At 39.9% G+C, this 27,304-nt stretch overlaps 1 protein-coding gene across 3 annotated transcripts; it reads left to right on the top strand.

The window, feature by feature from the left end:
• The first annotated feature begins 675 nt into the window (after positions 1 to 675).
• LOC105488579 (solute carrier family 33 member 1) lies at positions 676 to 27,304 on the top strand. Of its 3 annotated transcripts, XM_071091123.1 has the most exons (7): positions 676 to 1,917; positions 11,693 to 11,883; positions 19,890 to 20,074; positions 20,346 to 20,463; positions 23,625 to 23,840; positions 25,472 to 25,667; positions 27,025 to 27,304. In XM_071091123.1, exons 1-6 carry the CDS (start codon positions 1,143 to 1,145, stop codon positions 25,637 to 25,639), a joined length of 1,653 nt encoding a protein of 550 aa, XP_070947224.1. In that variant the 5' UTR covers positions 676 to 1,142; the 3' UTR covers positions 25,640 to 25,667; positions 27,025 to 27,304. The 3 variants fall into 3 exon arrangements, with proteins under 3 accessions (XP_070947224.1, XP_011751093.1, XP_070947226.1); XM_011752791.3 differs by having other exon boundaries at positions 25,472 to 27,304; XM_071091125.1 differs by lacking the exons at positions 11,693 to 11,883; positions 20,346 to 20,463 and having other exon boundaries at positions 25,472 to 27,304.

The raw sequence follows: 27,304 nt of genomic DNA, 5'->3' as shown, positions 1-27,304 counted from the left end.
GCAACATAAATATAGAGGATGTAACGAGTCATCCAATCACCAATGTAATTAGAGTTGGTTACCAAGTTTCCCTACGCGTCTTCCACCAGGAGGGATAAATGGACTGCAGACAAACCTAGCACCCCTTGAGCAGCTTAATTCGTATCATAAATATGCATGCACCGTAAGGACGCGATTCTCCTGTTAGCCAGGCCTTTTTCCACCCTTTTGGGGGCACAAGGCGACCTTGCCTCCTGATTCAAAAACTTCGTAAACTTCAATCCTTCTGCCCCTTTCCGGTCAGCCACGAAAGCAGCAGCCTGGCACAATTCCCAGCCTAGAGTTCGGGCACTGCTTGTCATCAGCACAACGACGAAACCTACACTCACGGAGACCTCAGACCCCGCGTGATTACATCACTCAACCACCAGCGCAGGCCTGGAGGAACCCACTGTCACGTGACCGCTCGTGCCCAATGACCGAGGCCCACGCTTTCCAGACTGCCATAGGCGCTGTCATAGAGCCCGAGCTTGGGCGGTGCCCCGCCCCGGCCGCACGGTGCGCCGGCGTTAATCCTCCCCGAAAGTTCCGGCCGCCAAGATTGCAGGTTCCCACCAAGCATTGTTTCCGAACTGGGCCACAAGAGCGTGTTCCTGATTGGCTTGCTCTGGAGGTTGGGAAGGGACGTGTTAGAGACTGGGACCACTTCCTGAAGCGCGAGGCAGGAAGTTATATGCGTTTTCTGGAGTCCTGTAGAGAAAGTGCTCTCTGCCGCATTGGTGTCGGCGAGAGCTGGAGGTGTTGGGTCGGGAGACCAGCCGTTCGGTCCCGCCGCAGGTAGGAGCTGGTTTCCATCGCGGCACCACGGCACACACCTCCAGCCCTGAGCCCGGAGCGACTGCCCGGGGGTCTCCTTCAGGCTTCTTGACGCCGTTCCAGGGGGCACCTAGCCAGGCATCCTCTGGGCTTCTAGCCAGAGGACTGGCTCCCGGCTTCAGCACTCTGGGCTGCAGTAACAAGTGCCCTTATCGCCCTGAGCCCTGCCACCATCCCGTGAACCACCGAAACCCTGGTCCAGCGCGACAGCCTTGGACCTGGGACTGGACGGATCCAAAACGCTCAGCCCCGGCCCCCCACAGACGGGGCTCTGCATCGTCTCTGATATGTCACCCACCATCTCCCACAAGGACAGCAGCCGGCAACGGCGGCCAGGGAATTTCAGTCACTCTTTGGATATGAAGAGCGGTCCCCTGCCTCCGGGCGGTTGGGATGACAGTCATTTGGACTCAGCGGGCCGAGAAGGGGACAGAGAAGCTCTTCTGGGGGATACCGGCACTGGCGACTTCTTAAAAGCCCCACGGAGCTTCCGGGCGGAACTAAGCAGCATTTTGCTGCTACTCTTTCTTTACGTGCTTCAGGGTATTCCCTTGGGCTTGGCGGGAAGCATCCCACTCATTTTGCAAAGCAAAAATGTTAGCTATACAGACCAAGCTTTCTTCAGTTTTGTCTTTTGGCCTTTCAGTCTCAAATTACTCTGGGCCCCGTTGGTGGATGCTGTCTACGTTAAGAACTTCGGTCGTCGCAAATCTTGGCTTGTCCCGACACAGTATATACTAGGACTCTTCATGATATATTTATCCACTCAGGTGGACCGTTTGCTTGGGAATACCGAAGGCAGGACACCCGACGTGATTGCTCTCACTGTGGCATTCTTTTTGTTTGAATTCTTGGCCGCCACTCAGGACATTGCTGTCGATGGTTGGGCGTTAACTATGTTATCCAGGGAAAATGTGGGTTATGCTTCTACTTGCAATTCGGTGGGCCAAACAGCGGGTTACTTTTTGGGCAATGTTTTGTTTTTGGCCCTTGAATCTGCCGACTTTTGTAACAAATATTTGCGATTTCAGCCTCAACCCAGAGGAATCGTTACTCTTGCAGGTAGTGTATTTAAACTATTATGGTGTTAGGTTTATTTATCCTTTTGAAAGAATGTGTGATGTTGGAGGGAAGCTCATTAATTTACTGGAAATCATTGTATGGGCGATAACTCAAGGTAAGTTTTCTGTTTCGTCCAGATGAGCTTCTTTAAATTATTAAAGCCAAAATGAATGACATCAGAGCAATCAAATGATCAGTACTCTGCAGGTAGTTAACAGGGAGAGGCAACCCATCAAATAACAACGGAGTCCAGGGATTCGTGCCACTTGCTTAATACACAAATGCACATTTTTTAAAAGTGTGGCTCATATAGTTCACATTTTTCCTTTTGTCTTGTTGGTTTTAGGTTTCTAGCTCTATACTTTCTGATCCATTTCTACCCCTACCATTGTACCCAGAATCCAGCCTTCTAGTGAGTGGAACAGGGTTTATTCTTTCAAACATTATTGAGTCAGCTACTGGACGGGGTTCTAAGGCCTCTTATGAATAAGGCAGAGTTCTGCACTCAAGAAATAGGGGAGATGAACGTTTTAGGAGACTTCGGAGTTGCCAGTTAGTAGTAACTTCGGAGTTGCCTTTGGGAGTCAGGCTTCACAGTGCAGATAACATTTGACTTTGTTCTTGAAAAAGATTCCACGGGGCCAGGAAATGGCACACCAGGATGCACAACACAAAGTGAAAGTGCACTGAGGCAGGAAAGTACAAAAAAGTACAGGACATTGCCTGAACTGGGTTTGGGAAATCATGCTGAGAAAGGCTGTGACTAAATTAGTAAGATTTTAATTACTATGGGAAAAGGGTTTAAAAGTTTGTCCTGTAAGTAATGGAGGGTAAGGTCTAAAAAATTTCTCCGTTTCTCTGCATTAGTAAAACACATGTAAGTTTTTCTCTTTTTTCTTTTTTCTTCTTCTTTTTAATTGAGATGGTTGGGGGTGGGGGAGTGTCTCACTATGTTGGCCAGGCTAGTCTCAAACTCCTGGACTCAGGTGATCCTCCCCCTCCTTGGCCTCCCAAAGTACTGGGAATTACAGGTGTGAGCCACCCCACCTGGCCTAAGCTTATCTGAGGGTTTTTGTATTTTGTTTTTTTTTAGCTTTTGTAGCAACTAGAAAACAAGTAAAATGACCAATATAAGGAATAACAATGTCAGGAATATAGTGGAATTCTTCATTTCTGTCAGTGATGATTAATTTAGGGGATTCTGTTTTGAAATTTAAGCAGCTAAACCTCTCAGCTTCTGTGCTACCTTGGAAATTCCCAGTAGAGTAAATGTCCAGGTATGTGGGTGATGGTAGGAGGTGTCACAACTATACTAATTTCCTGTGATCTCCTGCAATCTTACTCATTCTCACACACATCTAACCTTATGTACACCTCCTCAGACTGCTAGTGAGTGAGCCACTATTACTGGTGAAATGATGGTGATAGTACTTTTTCCTCAGTTGTTTGATTGAGAGATATTATATATATAATATATAATTATATATATGCGCCCAGCCAAAATTAAAAAATTAATTAAAATAAAAATAAAGAAGTCAAGGCTGGGTGCAGTGGCTCACGCCTGTAATCCCAGCACTTTGGGAGGCTGAGGTGGATGGATCACCTGAGATAAGGAGTTTGAGATCATCCTGGCCAACATGGCAAAACCCCTTCTCTACTAAAAATACAAAATTTAGCTGGAAGTGGTGGCACTCACTTGTAATCCCAGCTACTCAGGAGGCTGAGTGGGGAGAATCACTTGAACCCAGGAAGACCCAGGAAGCAGAGGTTGCAGTGAACCGAGATCACACCATTGCACTCTAGTCTATGTGACAGAGCAAGGCTCCATCTCAAAAAAAAAAGAATAAGTCAGCGTAAATTAAAATCCAGTGGCATAATTTTGATCCATTAGGGAACAGTTGTGGCTAAGGGAGTATAAATATACTAATTATTGAACTCATAACAGCATTCTCTGGGATAATGTTTTACCAATCACTCTTACATTAAGAGAAAGTTCCAATTTAGCTAATTAGCAATTTAGTTTCCATGGCCTCTTAAACTTTGATTTCACTGAGGCTTTCTCATCTTAAGTAACATCATCTTCTTAATCCTCTAGGGTGATATAAACATCAGTCCCAGGACAAAATGAAAAGCAGACACCAAAAGCAACAAACTGGCTGGGCATAGTGGCTCATGCCTGTAATCCCAGCACTTCGGAGGCCAAGGCGGGTGGATCACAAGGTCAGGAGACCAAGATCATCCTGGCCAACATGGTGAAACCCTGTCTCTACTAAAAATACAATAATTAGCCCGGTGTGGTGGCATGCACCTGTAGTCCCAGCTATTCAGGTGGCTGAGGCAAGAGAATCGCTTCAACAGGGGAGGCGGAGGTTGCAGTGAGCTGAGATCGCACCACTGCACTCCAGCCTGGGCGATACAGCCTGTAAGACTCCATCTCAAGAAAAAAGCAACGAACTGGTAATAGACGGGATGCATTCACAAAGTATTTCTAGGCAGTGAATTATTATTATTATTCTGAAATGGAGTCTCGCTCTGTTGCCCAGGCTAGAGTGCAGTGGTGTGATCTCAGCTCACTTCAACTTCCCCCTCCAGGGTTCAAGCTGTTCTGCTGCCTCAGCCTCCCTAGTAGCTGGGATTACAAGCATGTGCAACCTGGCTAATTTTTGTATTTTTGGTAGAGATGGGGTTTCACCACGTTGGTCAGGCTGGTCTTGAACTCCTGACCTCAAGTGATCTGCCAACCTCGGCTTCCCAAAGTGCTAGGATTACAGGTGTGAGCCGCTGTGCCCGGCCTTGACTTGTTACTTTGAATTTTTTTTTTTTTCCTGTGGAATTTGAACTTTGTTCTGCAGTAGATTCTAAAACTAGCTTACTTTTTAATTCAGCTGTTTATATCTGTGGTAGACTGCTGTTTCTGGTTCAAACATTTTAGTTGAAAGTTAGAATTCCTATAGTTTCATTCTCCTTTTTATGACTGAACATACCACATTTATAACATTGTTCTTTCTGGAACTTAGGATAACTAAGAAAAACCAGTGGTTTTGAAAAAGTTATATAGCACATGAAGAATTATATGAAGGAAATATAATTGCTTAGGTGATTACAGAGGAGCTAAGCACTGAGGCAATGTTTAGAAAATCCAAGTATTGAAAGGAAGCATAATTGTTTATTGTTTTTGTTTTTTTAATTCTAAAATATGTTCTGGCCAGGTGCAGTGGCTCACACCTGTAATCCTAGCACTTTGGGAGGCTGAGGCGGGCAGATTGCTTGAGCTCAGAAGTTCAAGACCACTCTGGGCAACATGGCAAAACCCCGTCTCTACTAAAAATACAGAAAATTAGCCGGGTGTGGTGGCGCATACCTGAAATCCCAGCTACTCAGGAAGCTGAGGCATTAGAATCACTTGAGCTGGGGAGGTGGAGGCTGCAGTGATCTGAGATTGCGCCACTGCACTCCAGCCTGGGTGACAGAGTGAGACTCCATCTCCAAAAATATAAATAAATAAAAAATAAATAAAATACTGTCTGTAGCAGTTTTGATTGTTACAGATTGTTACAGATAAGTGGAGATGGAATATATTGGGTAGATAGATAATGTAAATGAGTCATCTGAGTTGGAGGGACAGAGATAATTTGAGAAATCTATGCCCCTCTAAAGGTGAGGAGTATCAACTCTAGTAAGTTGTAGTTTTGTGACAATAGGATCCCAAGATTGCTAGATCTTTTTTTTTTTTTTTTTTTTTTTTTTTTGAGCCGTAGTCTCACTCTCGCCCAGGCTGGAGTGCAGTGGCACGATCTCGGCTCACTGCAAGCTCCGCCTCCAGGATTCACACCATTCTCCTGCCTCAGCCGCCCGAGTAGCTGGGACTACAGGCGCCCGCCACCACACCCGGCTAATTTTGTGTATTTTTAGTACAGACGGAGTTTTACCGTGTTAGCCAGGATGGTCTCAATCTCCTGACCTCGGGATCCGCCCTCCTCGGCCTCCCAAAGTGCTGGGATTACAGGCATGAGCCACCCCACCCGGCACGATTGCTAAATCTTAGGAGTATTCAAGAGAAACTAGAAATTCCTTTTTTATTTCCTGATTTTAAAAACACTTCTTAGGCTCATATAAAAACATGTCTTTAGCTGGGCACAGTGGCACGCATCTGTAGAGTGGCATGACACTTGACACATGACACTTTAGCTGACACATGACACTCAGCCACTTGACAGACTGAGATAGGAAGATCATTTGAGGCCAGGAGTTCGAGGCTGCAGTGCATTACAGTAGTGTCTGTAAATAACCACTGCACTGCAGCCTGGGCAACCTAGCAAGACCCATCTTTTAAAAAAAATCTATCTAATCTATCTATCTGCCATCTATCTAATCTAATTTATGTCTTCAGGCCACATCTAGCCTGTAAACTCGTAGTTGAGGCCCTCTCCCTCTAGCATAAGTAGTAACAATTAGAAGTGATTGGAATAGGGAGCAGCATATTTGGGTTTAGGACAGGGAACAAGATGGTCTAATGCCAGAGAAGAGAGCTAAAGATACTAGAGTTTATAAATCAGTTTGTTTATAAATAGGCATGCACATACAGGAATAAGTAAGAGAAAGTATTGCTTTGAAAAAGTTGATACTGTGAGTATGAATCTAACCAAACTAATGACAATAAAAACAGTGTTTGTAAGACATTGATGCTTTAGAGAGAGGAACCATTAATTCCTACCTGATGACAGATTTCTTTGTCCTGCTTTCATAACACATAATTTATGACTCAAAATGCCTGTTAGAATTTGGAAAAGACTAATTGACCGTTTTCTAGATAGACCAGGTATTCTTATATAGGCTATAATACATTATTTAGCATTCATGTCTAGGCTTAAAATGTTACTCTATGTTCTCAGAAAGACAAGCTGTATTCCTTTTTTATTTTTTTGAGAGTGTCTTGCTCTGTCACCCAGGCTGGCGTGTAGTGGTGCAATCTCGGCTCACTGCAACCTCTGCCTCCTGGGTTCAAGCAGTTCTCATGCCTCGGCCTCCCAAGTAGCTGGGATTATAGGCATGTGCCACCATGCCTAGTTACTTTTTGTAGTTTTAGTAGAGACAGGGTTTCGCCATGTTGGCCAGGCTGGTCTTGAACTCCTGACCTCAAGTGATCCACCTGCCTTGGACTCCCAAAGTGCTGCGATTACAGGCGTGAGCCACCGTGCCCAGCCTGTTTATTCTCATTAATGTCATCTCCCTATAATTTATTGAGTAAAATGAATTCTTTAGGAAGACACACCAAGTTTGTTTATCCTGTGCATTTAAATTTTCTTTGGCATATCACCATATGAGGAGATGGAGGTGAGAAGGGGGAATACAAGTAGCCAGTTTAAAGAAGTGTGTGAACCAGGTGCGGTGGCTCACGCATGTAATCCCAGCACTTTGGGAGGCTGAGGCGGGTGGATCACCTGAGGTCAGGAGTTCAAGACCAGCCTGACCAGTATGGAGAAACCCCGTCTCTACTAAAAATACAAAAATTAGCTGGGTTAGTGGTGCATGCCTGTAATCCCAGCTGCTTGGGAGGCTGAGGCAGGAGAATCACTTGAACCCGCGAGGCGGATGTTGCGATGAGCCTAGATTGTGCCATTGCACTGCAACCTGGGCAAAAAGAGTGAAACTCCATCTCAAAAAAAAAAAAAAAAGAAGTGTGGAGAAAGTATCTATGTTTCAGACCTCATGGTTGGAGCTAAAATATGAACCTTTTTTCTCAGCGGTGTCCAGTTGATAGAAAAGAGAGCTTACTTGCTGTGGGCGTATCTGAGTATCTGGATGATATAGTGGAAAACATTTCTTGCTTTAGAACTAGACCGGAGTTTGAATGCCATTTCTGGCACTTTCTGGCTTGTGATTCTGTTTCCTTGTATATAAAGTAGGAGTAATAATGCCTATTTTGGAAAGTGATTTTGGGATTTAAATGAGATGTCCTCTGTTTTTCTCAGATCTTATAATAAACACTCAGGTGCTAGCTATTGTACCTTTATTGGTTACTAATGAATTGTTACATGCTCTTAATTTCTGCATTCATGAAAGCACTGGACAAGATCGTGGAGCCACTTCAGAATATTTAGTCTGTTTTTTAGGTCTTTGCTCAAAAATCATGTTTATGAAACTTGAACATCAGCTTTGATATCTTGATCATACATATATATACCATGTATGCTTAAGTTTATAAAATACACAAATCAAAATTAACCAAAATGTTAATGATTAAATATTTCAATATTTTTGGTAATAATGGTAAAATACATAAATCAAAACTAACCAAAATGTTAATAATGAAATATTTCCATATTTTTGGTAATAATGTTTCTTTATGGTTGTTGGCATAATAGTCTATGGATGTCTCTAGCATCAAAGCAATGTTAATAAGTCTAAGAAGACTACTGGCTATCAGTTATTAGCATTGGTCTGATTTGTGGTAATTGTATTCATAAAACTTCTTAATATATTTCCTGGCCTCTCTGAGCTATTGGCTTTTTCATTCTTCTGCATGTGTGAGATATGGAAATCCTTTTAATTAGGGCTTTGTGACTGAACCATTGTCACTACTTCCTTCTTTTTATGTATTTTCTCTTCAAAGCACAAAGAAATTAGAAATATCTTTGTAGCCGGGCGCGGTGGCTCAAGCCTGTAATCCCAGCACTTTGGGAGGCCAAGACGGGCGGATCACGAGGTCAGGAGATCGAGACCATCCTGGTTAACACGGTGAAACCCCGTCTCTACTAAAAAATACAAAAAAACCTAGCCGGGCGAGGTGGCGGGCGCCTGTAGTCCCAGCTACTCGGGAGGCTGAGGCAGGAGAATGGCGTAAACCCGGCAGGCGGAGCTTGCAGTGAGCTGAGATCCGGCCATTGCACTCCAGCCTGGGTGACAGAGCGAGACTCCGCCTCAAAAAAAAAAAAAAAAAAAAGAAGAAATATCTTTGTCTGGGTACAGTGGCTCATACCTGTAATCTCAACACTTTGGGAGGCTGAGGCAAGAGGATCACTTGAACCTAGGAAGTCAAGGCTGCAGTGAGCCAAGTTTGCACCACTGCACTATAGCTTGGGTGAGACCCTGTCTCAGAAAAATAAAAAAAGAAATAATCTTATCTGCAAACATTGCTGAAACTTTAGTTTCTTCTTTTTTCTCTTGGTATCAAGGAATTTAAATTTTAGATGGACTGTGTTTATTAAAATTGGTAGACTATGCTAAACAAATTTTCAATTCTTTTGCCTCGAAAAATGGAACTCTTTAAGTCTTATATAATTGGAAAACTTTTACTTTTCACTTAACATTAATTTGAATTTCTGGTGACAGTGAAAATTATTTTTTTTCAGGGCTTGTTAAACAACTGTTTTAAATGATGAACAAAACCCTACTCAATGAGAATAGTATTGTACGTGAAACTGTAAACAAGTCATTATTAATCTCATTTTGCAGATGGAAGTAAGAATGCAAAAATAGTGGACATGCCAAGTGAATGCTGTTAATAATATGTAAAATTCTTTGCTTAAACATTTATTACTTAAACTAAAAAATAAAAAAGTGGACATTAGCCTCACTTACAAGGATAATGTTATTAATACATTGTTGTTCATTCCTTTTGAATCAGATTCCAAAATGCTAGAAATTATGTTAAGATGTTATTTTATTCTGGGCATGATGGCTCATACCTGTGATCCCAGCTTTTTGGGAGGCCAAGGTAGACAGAATCATTTGAGGTCAGGAGTTCGAGACCAGCCTGACTAACATGGTGAAACCCCCATCTCTGCTGAAAATACAAAAATTAGCTGGGTATGATGACACACACGCCTGTAATCTCAGCTACTCCAGAGGCTGAGGCAGGAGAATCGCTTGAACCCGAGAGGTGGAGGTTCCAGTGAGCTGAGATTGCGCCACTGCACTGCAGCCTGGCAAGAGTGAAACTCCATCTCTGAAAAAAAAAAAAAAAAAAAAATATATATATATATATCTTTATTAGGCAGTATAAAATATGGAAAGAACGTAAGACTCAACTTCAGAAGGTTGAGATTCAAGCTCTGCCTCCGCCTCTGCCTGTTAGTGATTTTACCTTTGGTAAAGATTTAAGTGTTCTGAGTTTCTTTTCCTCATCTGTATATAGTAATAACACATGCTTAGCCTATTCTGTTTGCTGTGAGAATCAAATGAGATAACATATAAGAAAGGAATATTTAAATACCAAGGTGAAATTTATATAAACAAATAATGCTATATTTCTCCCTCATAAATGAGGTTCAAACTGTAGTGATCACCTTCAGTGAGCACAGCAGCAAGAGCAAGATTCAATCTAAAGAAATACCCTGACTGAAGAATATTCTAATTGTTTTTGAGAAGAGGTGACTAGGGTCCTTGATCAGTTGTGCCACATACACCATAAAATCAAAAGTAAAAACATCTAAAATGGAGTACAGGTCTAGAATGTTTAAGCTCTAAAGCAAGGATTTTCTAGCCAAATCTTATTTTACAGATGAAGAGACTGAGACAGGGTTATCTAATAAGTTTTCTGGTGGCAAACTAAAATGCAATTCTCAGGGTGGTTAATGAGATACAAGTTCTGAAATTAGTTGTACTTATAAGGTGTGAAATCACCGTTTTACCACTGACTTAGAATGTAACTTGGACAGCTTGACCTCCCTAAACCTTTGTTTGTTCACCTGTAAATTTGGGCTGGTGATAACCTAATCTCTTGGGTTGTTGAAGTAAAGGAGTTGATACATGTAAAATGCGTAGCATATTTTTGTCATAAATGATATCTCCATTATTACTATTATTTTTAGCTGTTTAGCAGAATCTTCCAGATCTTTATTCACTCCCTCCACTAAATTTGTTCAAGATGATAGCTAATGGCTCAACTATCTTTCACTGAAACAATTCAAACAGTACTCTTCATGTGTCCTCATTCTGCACCTACGAGTGTGAGCAAATGCCTTTTGTATCATAGTATTGAGATGCGAAGGTTATTCTTAAACAGATTGAAAGCCTTAGAAAGTTTAAAAATACAAGGTAGAAAATCTGATGTGAATAATCGCATGTTGTCAAATTTAATGAAGAACTGAAAAGGCTTGGGTGTATAAGAAATATAACTGGTGTACCTTAGGGGATATGAAAATCGTTTCCCACCCCTAGCATTTTCCTTGAATAAAGTGACATGATAGGCTTTTGTTCATTCAACTCAGTTGTACACTAAATGTAATGCCCTCCACTCCCGCCACCCCCTGCCTTTTTTGTTGTTGTTGTCACTGTCTATTTTGGGTCTCTACGTTTAAGAGTCAGGACTCTTTTGTTCATTTGCTGTGTCTGGTACAATGCCTTGAATATAATAAAGAGGTACCTAAATGTTGACTTTTTTTTTTTTTTTTTTAAGACAAGGTCTCACTCTGTTGCCCATGCTGGAGTGCAGTGGTACAATCACAGCTCACTGCAGCCTCCACTTCATGGGCTCAAGTAGTCCTCAGCCTCCCAGGTATGGGGGACTACAGATGTGCACCACCAAGCCTGGCTAATTTCTTATTGTTTGTAGAGATAGGGTCCCACTATATTGCCCAGGCTGGTTTTGAATTCCTGAGTTCAAGTAATCCTCCCACCTTGGCCTCCCAAAGTGCTAGGATTATAGGCATGAGCCCCTGTACTTGGCTAATTTTTTAAATAACATTTTAGTTGAAAGTTACTGTATATAGAATTATTGAGTATCAATGAAATTATGTAAATTAAATTAATTATAGATTTAAAACATTTTCAGATTTCCTTTTTTTCTGGGGAACTGTATTTTTAATAACAACAACATTGGTTGCCCTTCTGAAAAAAGAAAACAAAGAAGTATCAGTAGTAAAAGAAGAAACACAAGGAATCACAGATACTTACAAGCTGCTTTTTGCAATTATAAAAATGCCAGCAGTTCTGACATTTTGCCTTCTGATTCTAACTGCAAAGGTAAGAGATTTATAAATCAAATTTATCATTTTCTTATAAGTATCAATATCATGGAATACTTTCAGTGTCTTTTTCATATCACAGGTCCCTTTCCACTACCATTAGAATTTAACAATGAAAAACAATATTTTCTGTTTATTAAATGTATTTGAAAAGATACAGTGATATCAACTTTAATTTTAAAGTAAGCTAAATATCTTGGAGTATTGTAAAGAATTATGTCAATTTGAAGAACTGTTAGTAAATGTGGACCTTAATGATATTAATGCTTGGAATGGAGATTAATATCTTCAATAATCAATAGCTCTGCCTTCTTATAATCAGTATACATTTAATGTTGGAGTAATACAATTATTTACTTAAAGTGTGATGTAAAAAGATATAGGGCCAGGCGTCGTGGCTCACGCCTGTAATCCCAGCACTTTGGGAGGCCGAGGCAGGCGGATTACGTGAGGTCAGGAGTTCAAGACCAGCCTGGCTAACATGGTGAAACCTTGTCTCTACTAAAAATACAAAAATCAGCCAGGCATGGTGGCACGTGTCTGTAGTCCTAGCTACTTGGGAGACTGAGGCAGGAGAATCGCTTGAACCCAGGAGGTGGAGGTTGCAGTGAGCCGATATTGCACCATGGCACTCTTAACTGGAGCGACAGAGTAAGTCTGTGTCTCAAAAATAGATAGATAGATAGATAGATAGATAGATAGATAGATAGATAGATAGATAGATAGATAAGTATATGAGTATTAGAAGTCAATTAAAAAAAATCCATTGAATTATTTAAGTACTGAAAGGAAAATTATACCATAAGAGAAATAGGGATTACTGGTGACTTTTATTCTATATTAAGGTGTCTCAGTTTTATAGTTCTAAAAATATTTTTAACACGTTAGGCTAGAATAAAGGTAAGTATATTTTGTTACAGTGAACTATTGCTAGTGTTGGAGTTAATATTTCTAAAATCTGCAATCTTACAGGATTTTCATTTTATATACTTAAATCTATGTACATAAACACTTTACACCTATCTTTTGACAGCTTTGAAGGAACCATTTTAGCCTCATTATATTCATTTTAAATAGTGAGTGTTTTTTCCTCTTAATGATAGAAGGCCAGATGTGCTGGCTCATGCCTGTGATCCCAGCACTTTGGGAAGCCAAGGCAGGAGGATCTCTTGAGCTCAGGAGTTCAAGACCAGCCTGAATATGGCGAAACAAAAAATAAAAAAATTATCTGGGTACGGTGGCACATGCCTGGAGTGCTAGCTACTTGTGAAGCTGAAGTAGGAAGATAGCTTGAGTCTGGGAGGTGGAGTTTGCAGTGAGCCATAGTTGTGCCACTGCACTCCAGCCTGGGCAACAGAGCCAGGGGTCTGTTTCTCCGTTGAGACAGGGGTCTCAAGGAAAAAAAAAAAAAAGAATAGGAAGTTCAGAAAATGTGAAAAGTTCAAGGAGCATAACTATATATATATATATACACACATATATATATATTTGAGATAAAGTCTTACTCTGTCTCCCAGGCTGGGTGCAGTGGCACAATCTTGGCTCGCTACAACCTCTGCTACCTGGGTTCCAGTGATTCTCCTGCCTCAGTCTCCTGGGCAGCTGGGACCACAGGTGTGTGCCACCATGCCCAGCTAGTTGTTTTGTATTTGTTTATTTTGAGATGGAATTTTACTCTTGTTGCCCAGGCTGGAGTACAATGGCCCTATCTTGGCTTACTGCAACCTCCGCCTCCCAGGTTCAAGCGATTCTCCTGCCTCAGCCTCCCAAGTAGCTGGGATTACAGGCACAGGCTGAGCTAATTTTGTATTTTTAGTAGAGATGGGGTTTCTCCATGTTGGTCATGTTGGTCTCGAACTCCTGACCACAGGTGATCCACCCTTGGCCTCCCAGAGCGCTGGGATTACAGGCATGAGCCACCACGCCTGGCAATTTTTTTGTATTTTTAATGGAGACGGAGTTTCACCCTGTTGACCAGGCTGGTCTTGAACTCCTGACTTCAGATGATCTGCCCACCTGGCCAAACAATATTATCTAATTATATCACTTAATAATTTTATCATTTAAAATACAGTATTTGCTGGATGTGGTGGCTCACGCCTTTAATCCCAGCACTTTGGGAGGCCAAAATGGGCTGATCACTTGAGGCCAGGAGTTCAAGACCAGCCTGGCCAAGTTGGTGAAACCCCGTCTCTACTAAAATTACAAAAATTAGCTGCGTGTGGTGGCAGGCGCCTGTAAGCCCAGCTACTCAGGAGGATGAGGCAGGAGAATCGCTGGAACCCGGGAGGTGGAGGTTGCCTTGAGCTGAGATCACGCATTGCACTCCAGTCTGTGTGACAGAGCGAGACTCCATCCCAAAAACAAATTAATTAATTAAAAAAAAAAAAACAGTATTGACCTTCTTGGTATATTTCCTTTGAACCTCCCTTTTTTCCCTGTATATGTGTGTGTGCATGTATGTGTGTATACATATACTTCATATATTTATTTGCTCATATACTTTTATTTTATTTTATTTTTCTTTTATATTTTATTATTATTTTTTTATTTTGAGACTGAGTCTCACTCTGTTGCCTAGGCTGGAGTACAGTGGCACGATCTCCCCACAGTGCAACCTCTGCCTCCCTTGTTCAAACAATTCTCCTGCCTCAGCCTTCCTAGTAGCTGGGATTACAGGCACACGCCATCATACCCAGCTAATTTTTGTATTCTCAGAAGAGATGGGGTTTCACTATGTTGGCCAGGCTGGTCTCAAACTCCTGACCTCAAGTGATCTGCCTGCCTCAGACTCCCAAAGTGCTGAGACTACAGGCGTGAGCCACCATGCCCGGCCTATTTACTCATTTACTTTAAAAGTGGAATTGAATCATGCTGCATATAATTTTTTATTTTCTCTTTGTCTTATACATTTCTGTAGCATTACATATTTGAAAACATACTTTTTAGTAGCTACATGATATAGTGTGTAAATTTACCATAATTACTCATCTACTCATTTTTCTGTTGTATATTTTGCTTATGTTTTTAAATTATGAAAATGCACTAGCAAATATTTTTGTGCTTAAGTCTGTGATTTTCTGGACATTTCCTTCCAGTAAACTTTTTTTTTTGAGACAGAGTCTCGCTCTGTTGCCCAAGCTGGAGTGCAGTGGTGTGATCTCCGCTCACTGCAACCTCCTCCTCCCGGGTTCAAGCGATTCTCCTGCCTCAGCCCCTGGAGTAGCTGGGATTACAGGTGTGCACCACCATGCCCACTAATTTTTGTATTTTTAGTAGAGACAGGGTTTTACCATTTTGGTCAGGCTGGTCTCGAACTCCTGAGCTCAGCCAATCTGCCTGCCTTGGCCTCCCAAAGTACTGGGATTATAGGCATGAGCCACCGAGCCTGGCCCACCCAACTAATTTTTAAATTTTCTGTAGAGATGGGGGTCTCATTTTGCTACACAGGCTGGCCAATAGATTAATATATTTTTTTAAATATATATATGTTTTTGAGATGGAGTTTCACTCTTGTTGCCTAGGCTGGAGTGCAATGGTGCGATCTCAGCTCACCACGACCTCTGCCTCCCAGGTTCAAGAGCTCCTCCTGCCTCAGCCTCCCACGTAGCTGGGATTACAGGCATGCGCCACCATGCCCAGCTAATTTCATATTTTTAGTAGGGACGGGGCTTCTCCATGTCTGTCAGGCTAGTCTTGAACTCTCGACCTCATGTGATCCACCTGCCTCGGCCTTTCAGAATCCTGGGATTACAGGTGTGAGCCACTGTGCCTGGCTGGCCAATAGATTATTAAGTGGGCAATTAGTGGGTCAATGAATGTGATATGATTGCTGAATTGCTTTTCAAAAGGTTATGCTAGTTTATACTGTCTGCAGCAATATATAAAGAGGTATTTCAATTACAAAGTCTATAATACTGTTTTCTCCTTTTAAAATTCTCCCCAGTAACATCTCTCCTAATTTTTAATACTACAGATTAATTTTCTTTCCTTTTGAATTATATGTTTTTTTTTTTTTTTTTTTTTTGAGACGGAGTCTCGCTGTGTTGCCCAGGCTGGAGTGCAGTGGCGCGATCTCGGCTCACTGCAAGCTCTGCCTCCCGGGTTCACGCCATTCTCCCGCTTCAGCCTCCGAGTAGCTAGGACTACAGGCGCCCGCCACCACGCCCGGCTAGTTTTTTGTATTTTTAGTAGAGACGGGGTTTCACCATGTTAGCCAGGATGGTCTCGATCTCCTGACCTCGTGATCCACCCGCCTCGGCCTCCCAAAGTGCTGGGATTACAGGCTTGAGCCACCGCGCCCGGCCTGAATTATATGTTAATGGACTATACAATATGTATTTTTATGTTGGATGCATATGTTCTTTTGCTCAATGTTCTATTTGTGCAATTTATCCATATTTTTATTTATAGCAGTAGTTTGTTGATCTCATTACTGTATAGTATTCATTTGTATGAATATGCCACAATTTATCCATTCTATCAACAGGTTTTTAGAGCTATTATGAGTAGTGTTTCTACAAACATTCACATATGTGACTTTTGGTGAAGATAGGTGCACATTTCTGATTGGTAAATATATAGGAATAGAATTGCTGGTTCATGTAAAATGCATAGTATTATGTACTGCCAAATAGTTTTCCCAAGTTGTTGTTCCAATTTTCCCTACCATCAGCAGTGTAAGAGAGTTCTGATTGTTTCACATCCTTGAAAACACATATATTATCTTTTTTTTTTTTTTTTTTGAAACGGAGTCTCGCTCTGTCCCCCAGGCTGGAGTGCAGTGGTGCAATCTCGGCTCACTGCAAGCTCCGCCTCCTGGGTTCACACCATTCTTCTGCCTCAGCCTCCGAGTAGCTGGGACTATAGGCGCCTACCACCACGCCCGGCTAATTTTGTGTATTTTTAGTAGAGACAGGGTTTTACCATGTTAGCCAGGATGGTCTCGATCTCCTGACTGCGTGATCTGCCTGCCTTGGCCTCCCAAAGTGCTGGGATTACAGGTGTGAACCACCACGCCCGGCCTATATTATCTTTTTAATTTTAGCCTTTCTGGTGGTTGTGTAATGCCATCTTGTTATTGCCATATTTTGAATTTCCCTAATGACAAAAGAAATGGAGCATCTTTTGATGTGATTATTGACCATTTGAATATCCAAAGTTGCCCTTTTCTTTAAATGTGTAAAGTTTTTGTTTCTGTTTAGATTTCATTTTTTGAGATGAGGTCTCTGTCACCTAGGCTGGAGTGCAGTGGCACCATCACAGCTCATTGCAGGCCTGACTCCTGGGCTCAAGTGATCCTCCCACCTCAGTCGCCCAAGTACAGGCATGTGCCACCACCATGCCCAGTGAATTAAAAAAAATGTTTTTGTAGAGAAGAGTTCTTACTATGATGCCCAGACTGGTCTTGAGTTTCTGGGCTGAAGCAGTCCTCCCGCCTCATCCTCCCAAAGTGCTGTGCTTACAGGCATGAGCCACTGTGCCAAACCAAACTTTTTAAAATATATTTTGGATTTGAGTCTTTTATTAGATGTATGTATTACAAATATCTTCTACTATATAACTTTTAAGACTTTTAACTTTTAACATTTTAAAAGTAAACATTAAAGTCAGTTTGTATATCTTATTTTTACAAAGAGAATGAATAAAATGTAAGTGAAATTATTTTCTGTACTTAAGTGAAATATATGTTACCTTTAATTTTTTTATGGTGAAATTTGGCTCTATTCCAAGAAGTTACAGTGTATACTATTTATAATTTATTTATTTTTATTTTTTTTTTAAGACCAAGTCTCACTCTGTCACCAGGCTGGAGTGCCGTGGTGTGATCTCAGCTCACTGCAGCCTCCACCTCCCAGGTTCAAGCGACTCTCCTGCCTCAGCCTCCTGAGTGGCTGAGACTACAGGCGTGTACCACCACACCCAGCTAGTTTTTGTATTTTTAGTAGAGATAGAGTTTCACCATGTTGGCCAGGGTAGTCTCAAATCTCCTGACCTCATATCTGCCCACCTTGGCCTCCCAAAGTGCTGGAATTACAAGCATGAGCCCCCGTGCCTGGCCTTATTATTATTATTATTATTTAAATATTTGTGTGATATTGAAGTGGCCTCGTGGTCTAGGGTAGTACCTGAGATTTGTTGTCTCACAGCCACAGAGATCAAGGACGTGGGCACACAAAGAGTGAGGTTAACAGCAGAAGTTTAGTAGGCGAGAGAAAGAGAATAGCTCTGTGGTACAGAGAGGTGTCCTGGAAAAATGTGTTGCCAGATCTGTGGTGAAATACAAGAGGTTTTATAGATGAGCTAGTGGGGAGGCGGTGTCTGATTTAAACAGGGCCTGAAAAACTGGTAAGGTCCAGGTGCACCATTTACACAGGGCACGAATTTCTGGCAGCCCCCACCCTAATTTTTTATTATGCAGGTGAGTTCTCTGCCTGAGCTGCACCATGTTGCCGATTTCTTTTTTACGGTACACATGCTAACAAAAAGGAAAAGATGGAGCTTTCATGGTGGACATGCCTCCCAGGGACCCCTTTTCTGTTGGTGCAGCTGCTGGCATTCCCCCATGCAAGCTTCCAGCTTGCTTATCTATGTTTGCGACTCAAGTCGCTCTTTGTTAGAAAAGAGATGATTTGGGGAGCTACTTTTTGTTAGAAGGGAAGCTTTGCCGAGGATTCTTTTGCCCTCACTATCTGCCTAAATAATTTCTTTCTGCTTACTGTATCGATATAATTTCACACTTTTTGAAAATGTGTTGGTAGAACTCCTTTATATCCTTTATCCAGATTATCTAATTATTAACATTTAGCTCCACTTTCCTTATTCTGTAGATTTTCTCTTTCTATGTATATCCATTACATATGTCTTCTGAAATACTTTAATTTGTACACATTGTGCACTTTTATCCATAAGTACCTTAAGTATGTATTTCCTAAGAACAAGTTTTCTGCTTACAAAACCACAACTCAATATCGGGAAATTTTAAATTGATATAATATTATTATCTAATTATAGTCCATATCCAAATTTTACATAATAGCAATCTTCATAACTTTACTTTTTTCTGGTTGGGGATCTAATCTAGGATCACACATTGGATTCAGTTGGTATGACCTTTCATTGTCCTTAATATCCTTGACATTTTTGAAGAATGCAGGCCAATTATTCTGTAGAATGGGCTTCTAGTTACATTTCTCCCATGTTTCTTCTTGTTTGGGTTGAGGTTACACAGGTATATAAGGCAGGAAGATCAAAGAAGTAATGTTTTGATGTCTGCAGGGAATTATATTGAAAGCCATATCATGTCTCTTTATCCCTTTAACTGTTGTTTTTAACTTTAATTGCTTTTCTAATCTATTGTAAAAGTACTATTTTTTCTCTTGTAATTAAAAACTGACTCATGGGGAGATACTTTGAGGCTATCTAAATAATCTTAATTTAATTCTTATTCTTTTTTTGTGTTGTTTTTAAGGATTAATCTAACTATACTTTATCACTCTCATTTTATTCAATCTCTCAGATATGTTTTCTCAGAATTACTTTTGAAACATTAAGATGAACTTTGGAAATTTTATTATGGTCAGTCAGAAATCATTAAAAATGTATATATATATATGGCATCATTTTAACCAGATTTATTTGGGTCAATTAAAGGCTTAAGTTCTTTTAAACCTAAAACTTACAAATCAGTAAATTTGGATTTTTGACCTTGTTTACTATAACAGATTGGACTTTTTGAAGTGGAAATTTAATTGTATTTATAGCCATCTACAACCCCTACCAGTACTGAATTTTCAGTTGTTTTCACTTGATATTATTAGAAAACCAAAAGGCAAAATGTACCTTGTATAACTTGATTGTTGTACCAGGTATAATAATATGATGCTCACTTGTCACTGTCATGAGTCAGTAATAAAATTGAGGTTCTTGAAGAACTTACATATGAATGGAGGAAAATATTTCATAAGTCACGAATTAAAATGCTTTTTTGTTTTTATATTGCAGATTGGTTTTTCAGCAGCAGATGCTGTAACAGGACTGAAATTGGTAGAAGAGGGAGTACCCAAAGAACATTTAGCCTTATTGGCAGTTCCAATGGTTCCTTTGCAGATAATACTGCCTCTGATTATCAGCAAATACACTGCAGGTCCCCAGCCATTAAACACATTTTACAAAGCCATGCCCTACAGGTAAAAATGAAATAAAACCTTACTAAATAAGAAAGGGTAAAATGAGGAACATTCATCAATATCACTAATATCTGAGTGTAGAATTATATATATGGAAAAAGGTTTGAAAAGTATCTTTTTTCAATATTATTTATATGCACTTTTATCTTTTTAACCTCCTAACAGGTTTAGATTCAGCTTCTTTCATATGGTAGGCAAACGGATTTCTGTTTTTGTTGTTGTTGTTATTTAAGCTAAAATGGAAGTCAACTCAATGTTTCTTTCTCTATAGATTATTGCTTGGGTTAGAATATGCCCTACTGGTTTGGTGGACTCCTAAAGTAGAACATCAAGGGGGATTCCCTATATATTACTATATCATAGTCCTGCTGAGTTATGCTTTACATCAGGTAAGCTTGTGGTTTTCTCAGGAAATAAACTGTTCTGTGTAAAATAAAGAAGACAGCTTTATACAGTTGCCTTAACATAATGGTAATAAATTTTAAGATTTAAGCATGAATCTGACACTGAAGAAATTATTGATGGTGGGCTTTAAACCTTATGACTTTTCACTTAATGAGTTCGGTTCATAGAAAGAGACTTTCTTTTTTGTTTTTTTTCCAAGATGAAGTCTTGCTCTGTCACCCAGGCTGGAGTGCAGTGGTGCAATCTTGGCTCACTGCAACCTCCACATCCCAGGTTCAAGCGATTCTCCTGACTCAGCCTCCTGAGTAGCTAGGATTACGGGCACGTGCAACCACGCCTGGCTAATTTTTGTATTTTTAGTAGAGATAGGGTTCCACTATATTGGCCAGGCTGGTCTTGACTCCTGACCTTGTGATCCACCTGCCTCAGCCTCCCAAAGTGCTGGAAATACAGGCATGAGCCACTGCACCCGGCTGAAAGATTAAAAAAAAATGTATTCAACAAGTATTTGTTACATTTTAGAATTGATTCCAAAGCCAGCAAATTCTACTCTTGTTAAGTATTTCTCAGTTTATCCCTAGCTTTCAGTTCATTCTTTCTTGAATTCCTAAAATCTTTTCTTTCTGAAAGTATTGAGAAATAGTAGAGGGCCCTAGTTTCTGGCTTAGCTTCTGCCTCTTTTTTTTTTTTTTTTTTTTTGAGACAGAGTCTGGCTTGCTTGCCCGCTGCCCACGCCCTGCTAATTATCTGTATTTTTAGTAGAGACAGGGTTTCACCATATTGGCCAGGCTGGTATTGAATTACTGACCTCAAGTGATCCGCCCACCTTGGCCTCCCAAAGTGCTGGGATTACAGGCGTGAGCCACCATGCCTGGCCCTGGCTTAGCTTCTATATTGAAAGTTATGACTTATTCTTTATGATTTTGAAAGCTGTGTCAAGCTGCTTTTTCTTTCTTTCTTAAATATGTTTGTAATCCCTAAAAGAAGGAATCCCCACTTTGCTCTAGCCTAAGCTGCTGTTGCAGAATGAGACTTTTTTTTTTTTTTGAGACAGAGTTTCATTCTTGTTGCCCAGGCTGGGGTGCAATGGTACGATCTTGGCTCACTGCAACCTCTGCCTCCAGGATTCAAGCAGTTCTTCTGCCTTAGCCTTCCAAGTAGCTGGAATTACAGGCATGTGCCACCATGCCTGGCTCATTTTGTATTTTTTTAGTAGAGACAGGGTTTCTCCATATTGGTTAGGCTGGTCTAGAACTACCGACCTCAGGTGATCCACCCGCCTCAACCTTCCAAAGTGCTGGGATTACAGGCGTGAGCCACTGTGCACAGCCCAGAATGGGATTTTTTTGTTCTGGATGCAAGTGACTCAAGTAAATGGCAAAGGCCCAGAAATAACCTTTGGGACTTAACTGCAGTTATTGCTAATGCGTATTTCTGAGTCACTTTGGATTTTTCTAGCTTACATCCTTTGAAAGTTATATTTGCTAATGTATTACTTAGTTTTTAACTGAAACCTAAAAATATGACTACCAGGTAATCTTAGTAGTTTTGTGCATACAGTAAATCATTTAGGAGAAATCCATAGTGGGTCATGTCTGACTAAATTCTATGCCTATAAAATTATTGAGGCCAGACTGCCAAATATAATTTTTTTTCTGTTTTGCACATGCTTAGTTAATGCTAGGCATGTAATAGAAGGTTGAAGAAGTGCTTTAACTAGTCAATGCTTTAGTATTTCTGTCAGTAGGTTATAGCCCAAAAACTATTTATTTAGCTTTGTATTTCATTTGAGAATTTCCTGAAGCATAGTCACTGAAACTGAGATAACCAGATGCTTTATGGGGGAAAAAAGGTACAAGGCCAAGTAAATTCGAGAAATGATGTATGACATAAGCCCTTTGTAAGTAGCGCCTTAATGAGTCCTTCAACACATTTTTTTTTTGAGACAGAGTCTCACTCTGTTGCCCAGGCTGGAGTGCAGTGGTACGATCTCGGCTCACTGTAATACCTCCACCTCCCGGGTTCAAGTGATTCTCCTGCCTCAGTCTCCCAGGTAGCTGGGATTACAGGTGAGCTCCACTGCACCCAGCTAATTTTTGTATTTTTAGTAGAGACGGGTTTTCACCACATTGGCCAGGCTGGTCTTGAACTCCTGACCTCAGATTATCCACCCACCTCGGTCTCCCAAAGTGCTGGGATTATAGGCGTGAGCCACTGCACCCAGCTTCTTCAACAATTACTAAGTGAACACCTATTCCCTGCCAGAAACCATTCTGAGTACTGAAATGTAAATGAATAAATCATGCCAAAATCCCTGCCCTCAAGGAGTTTATGTTGTAAAGATTTCAAAAGGCATACAATGAAATGAACCAATTTTGTGTAAGTTAATGTCTTTCAGTTTTATTTGGCTTTGGAACTCCTTTTTCTGTGAACACCTCCAAAAACAATATTCAAAGGAATACCATTATGGAAACACAGTTTGTTTCCATCTTTCTAAATTAAAGGTTATTTCTTGCCTTTTAAGTACTTTTTGCCTCTTAAGGATGTTTTTCTCCAGTTTGTCACATAAATTTTGAAATACTTTTCTTGTGTATATGTAGGAGAAAATATATATATTCCTATTTCTTTAAATATTTGAGTATTTATATGTGTAATAAATGCATACATATAAATACGTATATATACACATGTAATATGTGATATATATTTAGGTACAGTACAAATAGGAGGTTTTGCATTTTGCTGTGTGCATTATGCATCCTTTAATGCCACCTCATCTAACATTTTCTCTGTGGAGTCTTTCTTGACTACTTGTGCTATAATTAATCTCATTTATATTTATGCCCCAGTAACACAATGTGTGCACTTCTATTTACAATACTTCCTATATTTATAATTATTTATTCCCTATTTTCCAGCCTAGAATAAATTCTTCAGTGTCACAGAGGGACCAAGGTCACATCTTTGTATTGCTTTGATCTTAAAGCCTGGCCTATAGTAGGTGCTTGATGAGTATTTGTTGAATTGAGTTCAATAAATATCATGAAAATTAATTTTCAGGTTTATGATTTTGATGTTCTTAATTTAGACTGTAGCTTTATAAGCTTTATAATTATACTAAAGATGTTTTACGTTTTTCCTGTAGGTTACAGTGTACAGCATGTATGTTTCTATAATGGCTTTCAATGCAAAGGTTAGTGATCCACTTATTGGAGGAACATACATGACCCTTTTAAATACCGTGTCCAATCTGGGAGGAAACTGGCCTTCTACAGTAGCTCTTTGGCTTGTAGATCCCCTCACAGTAAAAGAGTGTGTAGGAGCATCAAACCAGAATTGTCGAACACCTGATGCTGTTGAGGTAAGTATGTTTTAATTTTAGATAACATTAAGCTAATACTAAGATATTAATATCTTTGTTTTGCTTCTAGAAGTACTATATTTTTTTTAAAAATCATATCTGTCCATAGGTTCTGGTATAGAAATCTACATATACTTTTTCTTTCACATCAAGGCTGAGGGTTATAATAATTCAAATCAGTAAGACTAGTCCTCTTAAAGGCGTTTCTCAGTAAAGGAGAGGTGATCTCTTTTTCCCCCACCTTGAGGATCACTATCCTACACAGCAGGCACTATATAAATGCATAATTAAGGCTGGGTGCAGTGGCTCACGCCTGTAATCTCAGCACTTTGGGAGGCTGAGGCCGGCAGATCACGAGGTAAGGAGATCGAGACCATCTTGGCTAACACGGTGAAACCCTGTCTCTACTAAAAATACAAAAAATTAGCGGGGCGTGGTGGTGGGCGCCTGTAGTCCCAGCTACTTGGGAGGCTGAGGCAGGAGAATGGCGTGAACCCAGGAGGCGGAGGTTGCAGTGAACCGAGATCACGCCACTGCACTCCAGCCTGGGTGACACAGCGAGACTCTGTCTCAAAAATAAATAAATAAATAAATGCATAATAATTAATAGCTTAAGTTTTGTAGTGATAGAAAAAGAGAATGTCCATTGGCTATCCATGTAACAGTTATAACTAAACCTGAATAGTGAGTAGTTTGTTGATAAATTCTTTCAAAATGACATTAGTCTACTTCTAGATTTGATGGACTGGAAATTTCTTCATATTTCTGAATGCGAAAGCTACATCATGAAAATAGATACTCAGGCCAGGTGCAGTGGCTCACACCTGTATTCTTAGCACTTTGGTAGGCTGAGGTGGGTGGATTGCTTGAGTTCAGGAGTTCAACACCAACTTGGACAACACGGTGAAACCCCATCTCTACTAAAATACAAAAAATTAGCCAGGCGTGGCAGTGTGTGCCTGTAGTCCCCAGCTACTCAGGAGGCTGAGGCAGGAGAATTGCAAAACTGGGAGGCGGAGGTTGCAGTGAGCTCAGATCGCACCACTGTACTCCAGCCTGGGCGACAGAACGAGACTCCGTCTCTAAAAAAAAAAAAAAAGAAAGAAAATAGATATTTAGCTGGGTGTGGTGGCTCACACCTGTAATTCCAGCATTTTGAGAGGCTGAAGCAGGCAGATTACTTGAGCCCAGGAGTTCAAGACCACCCTGGGCAACATGGTGAAACACCATCTCTACAAAAAATACAGAAATTAACGGGACATGGTGGTGCATGCCTATGGTCTTAGCTACTCAGAAGGCTGAGGTGGGAGGATTGCTTGAACCCAGGAGCCAGAGATTGCAGTGAGCCATTATCACACCACTGCATTCCAGCTAGGGCAACAAGTGAGACTGCCTGAAAAAAGAAAATGAGTATTGTTTACAGCAAGAACTGAAAATTATTTTTAATCCTGTTAGTAGCATTAGAGAAATTAAGATACAGTAACATATTTTGTCATTGGAATTCAGTGAAATACTGAAATGTTTTAGGAAAAATATATTTTGATTAATTATTTATAAAGTAGAAGCATGTTAATTGCTAAATACTTCCATTTTGAAATTGTAGATTATTTATTATAGTTTTATTTTTACAGCTTTGCAGAAAACTGGGTGGCTCATGTGTTACAGCCCTGGATGGTTATTATGTGGAGTCCATTATTTGTGTTTTCATTGGATTTGGTTGGTGGTTCTTTCTTGGTCCAAAATTTAAAAAGTTACAGGATGAAGGATCAACTTCATGGAAATGCAAAAGGAACAATTAATATATACACTACTGGACGTTCTAGAAAGGTAATTTAGTTTAGTTTTAATTCGGAGAGCAATGATAATCAGTGCACAGGAATATAAAATATTATTTTAAACAGCAAAATTAATAATATAAAATGCCAAATGGTTGAAAAAATAGAAACCTCTCTGTATATTTGATCATATTTTTCTTTGCCTTGTCGATGTATTTAAAGTTTGCTTAAGGTCAGGAAATTCTAAAACAACTTTTCTGGCCTCGTTATTTGATTTATATCTTTTAAATTTACTGACCAAAGCATGTTTTAGGCTGCAATGCAGTAGTCATGGGTGGTAACCATGTAGTTAAGTATAGTTATTAGTACCTATCACTGCTGGATCTGTATTTAAAATTGTGGTACAATATATAAAATGGAGAAGAACTTGATATTCAGGTACTAACCACAACTAGTCTGACATTGTTGGCAGTTAAAATCTTATTTTGAATTGTAAATTAGTTAAATTTTATGTGGAATTTGCTGAGAAGAGAATATAGACTACTGAAATGTCATTTTAGTTATTTTTCTTATGACCGTATTGTACAAATGAATCTGTGTTAAAAAGACTATTTTAAATGTATTTCCTGCTTTTGTAAGCATTAAAGATTTATAAGAAAATTATTCAAACTATTTTTTATAAAATGAAAGTTATGATTTTTAAACTTATTGATTACTCTTGTCCCTACCGCCTCTTTTTGGAAGATATTTTGATTCCTTATAAACTTTTACCCTAAGCTTACATATGTTTTCTGTCACAAGTGCTTCATGGCACACAGACAGCCAATGGAGGGGATCAAATTCAGTGTTGTATGTATGTTTATAGCAACATTTTGAAAATAAAAATTAAATGTTATTCTTCAAGTAGTTTTTTTTAATTGCTGAGAAAAAAAAAACACAGTAAAGCTTTCTGATTAAGTAAAATTTAAATGGACAGTACCATAATTTAAAAAACTAATACTTTAAAGAGAGACACAAAGATATTTTGTGCCTTTGACAAATTAATAGTGGAAAAATGTTTCTTAATTAAGCACTTTACTAGTGAAAAAGATCTCACAATTTATGCCAAATCAGGTACTGTATTTTCATTTATTAACACATAACCTTTTGTTTGAATACTGTAATTTTCAGTGGACAGTTGCTATTCCAAGAAAATTAAGCTTTTGAGTACTTTAGTAATTCCCAGCATATTATATACACCGAGTGATAAGGTTCTTTGCATGTTTTGTGTTATGTATTACTCTGACTCTTTAGAGATTATATAAATCCTTCAAAAGTTAGAGGAAACAAGATAGTACATTATGAGTCTTAATTTTATCATTGTGGAACAATGTGTACTAACTCCTGATTATGTTAATTTTATAACATAGGTTGAATTTTAGAGTGGGGTTTTTATAAGTAATGGAGGATAAAATGGGTGGGAGAAGATGGCACACAGCACCTGAAGAAAGATGGGGCAGTGACCTCTAAAACTCATGCATTGCCATTGGAAAGCCTGTGTTGGGCATCGATGTCAGATCCTGAAGAATCACCTGGAAAAAATCCCATCCTAGAGGCAAGGAGACACCACCAAACCATACACTGCAGTACTTTGTCACATGGTTGTCCATTATCATGTGTTAATAAAGAAAAAAACCCACTTAACTCTTA

This window comes from Macaca nemestrina, chromosome 2 (assembly GCF_043159975.1).
Source record: "Macaca nemestrina isolate mMacNem1 chromosome 2, mMacNem.hap1, whole genome shotgun sequence".
NCBI classification, from domain to species: domain Eukaryota; kingdom Metazoa; phylum Chordata; class Mammalia; order Primates; family Cercopithecidae; genus Macaca; species Macaca nemestrina.
Note: the sequence above shows the minus strand (reverse complement) of the source record. Positions and strands in the feature narration are given on the sequence as shown.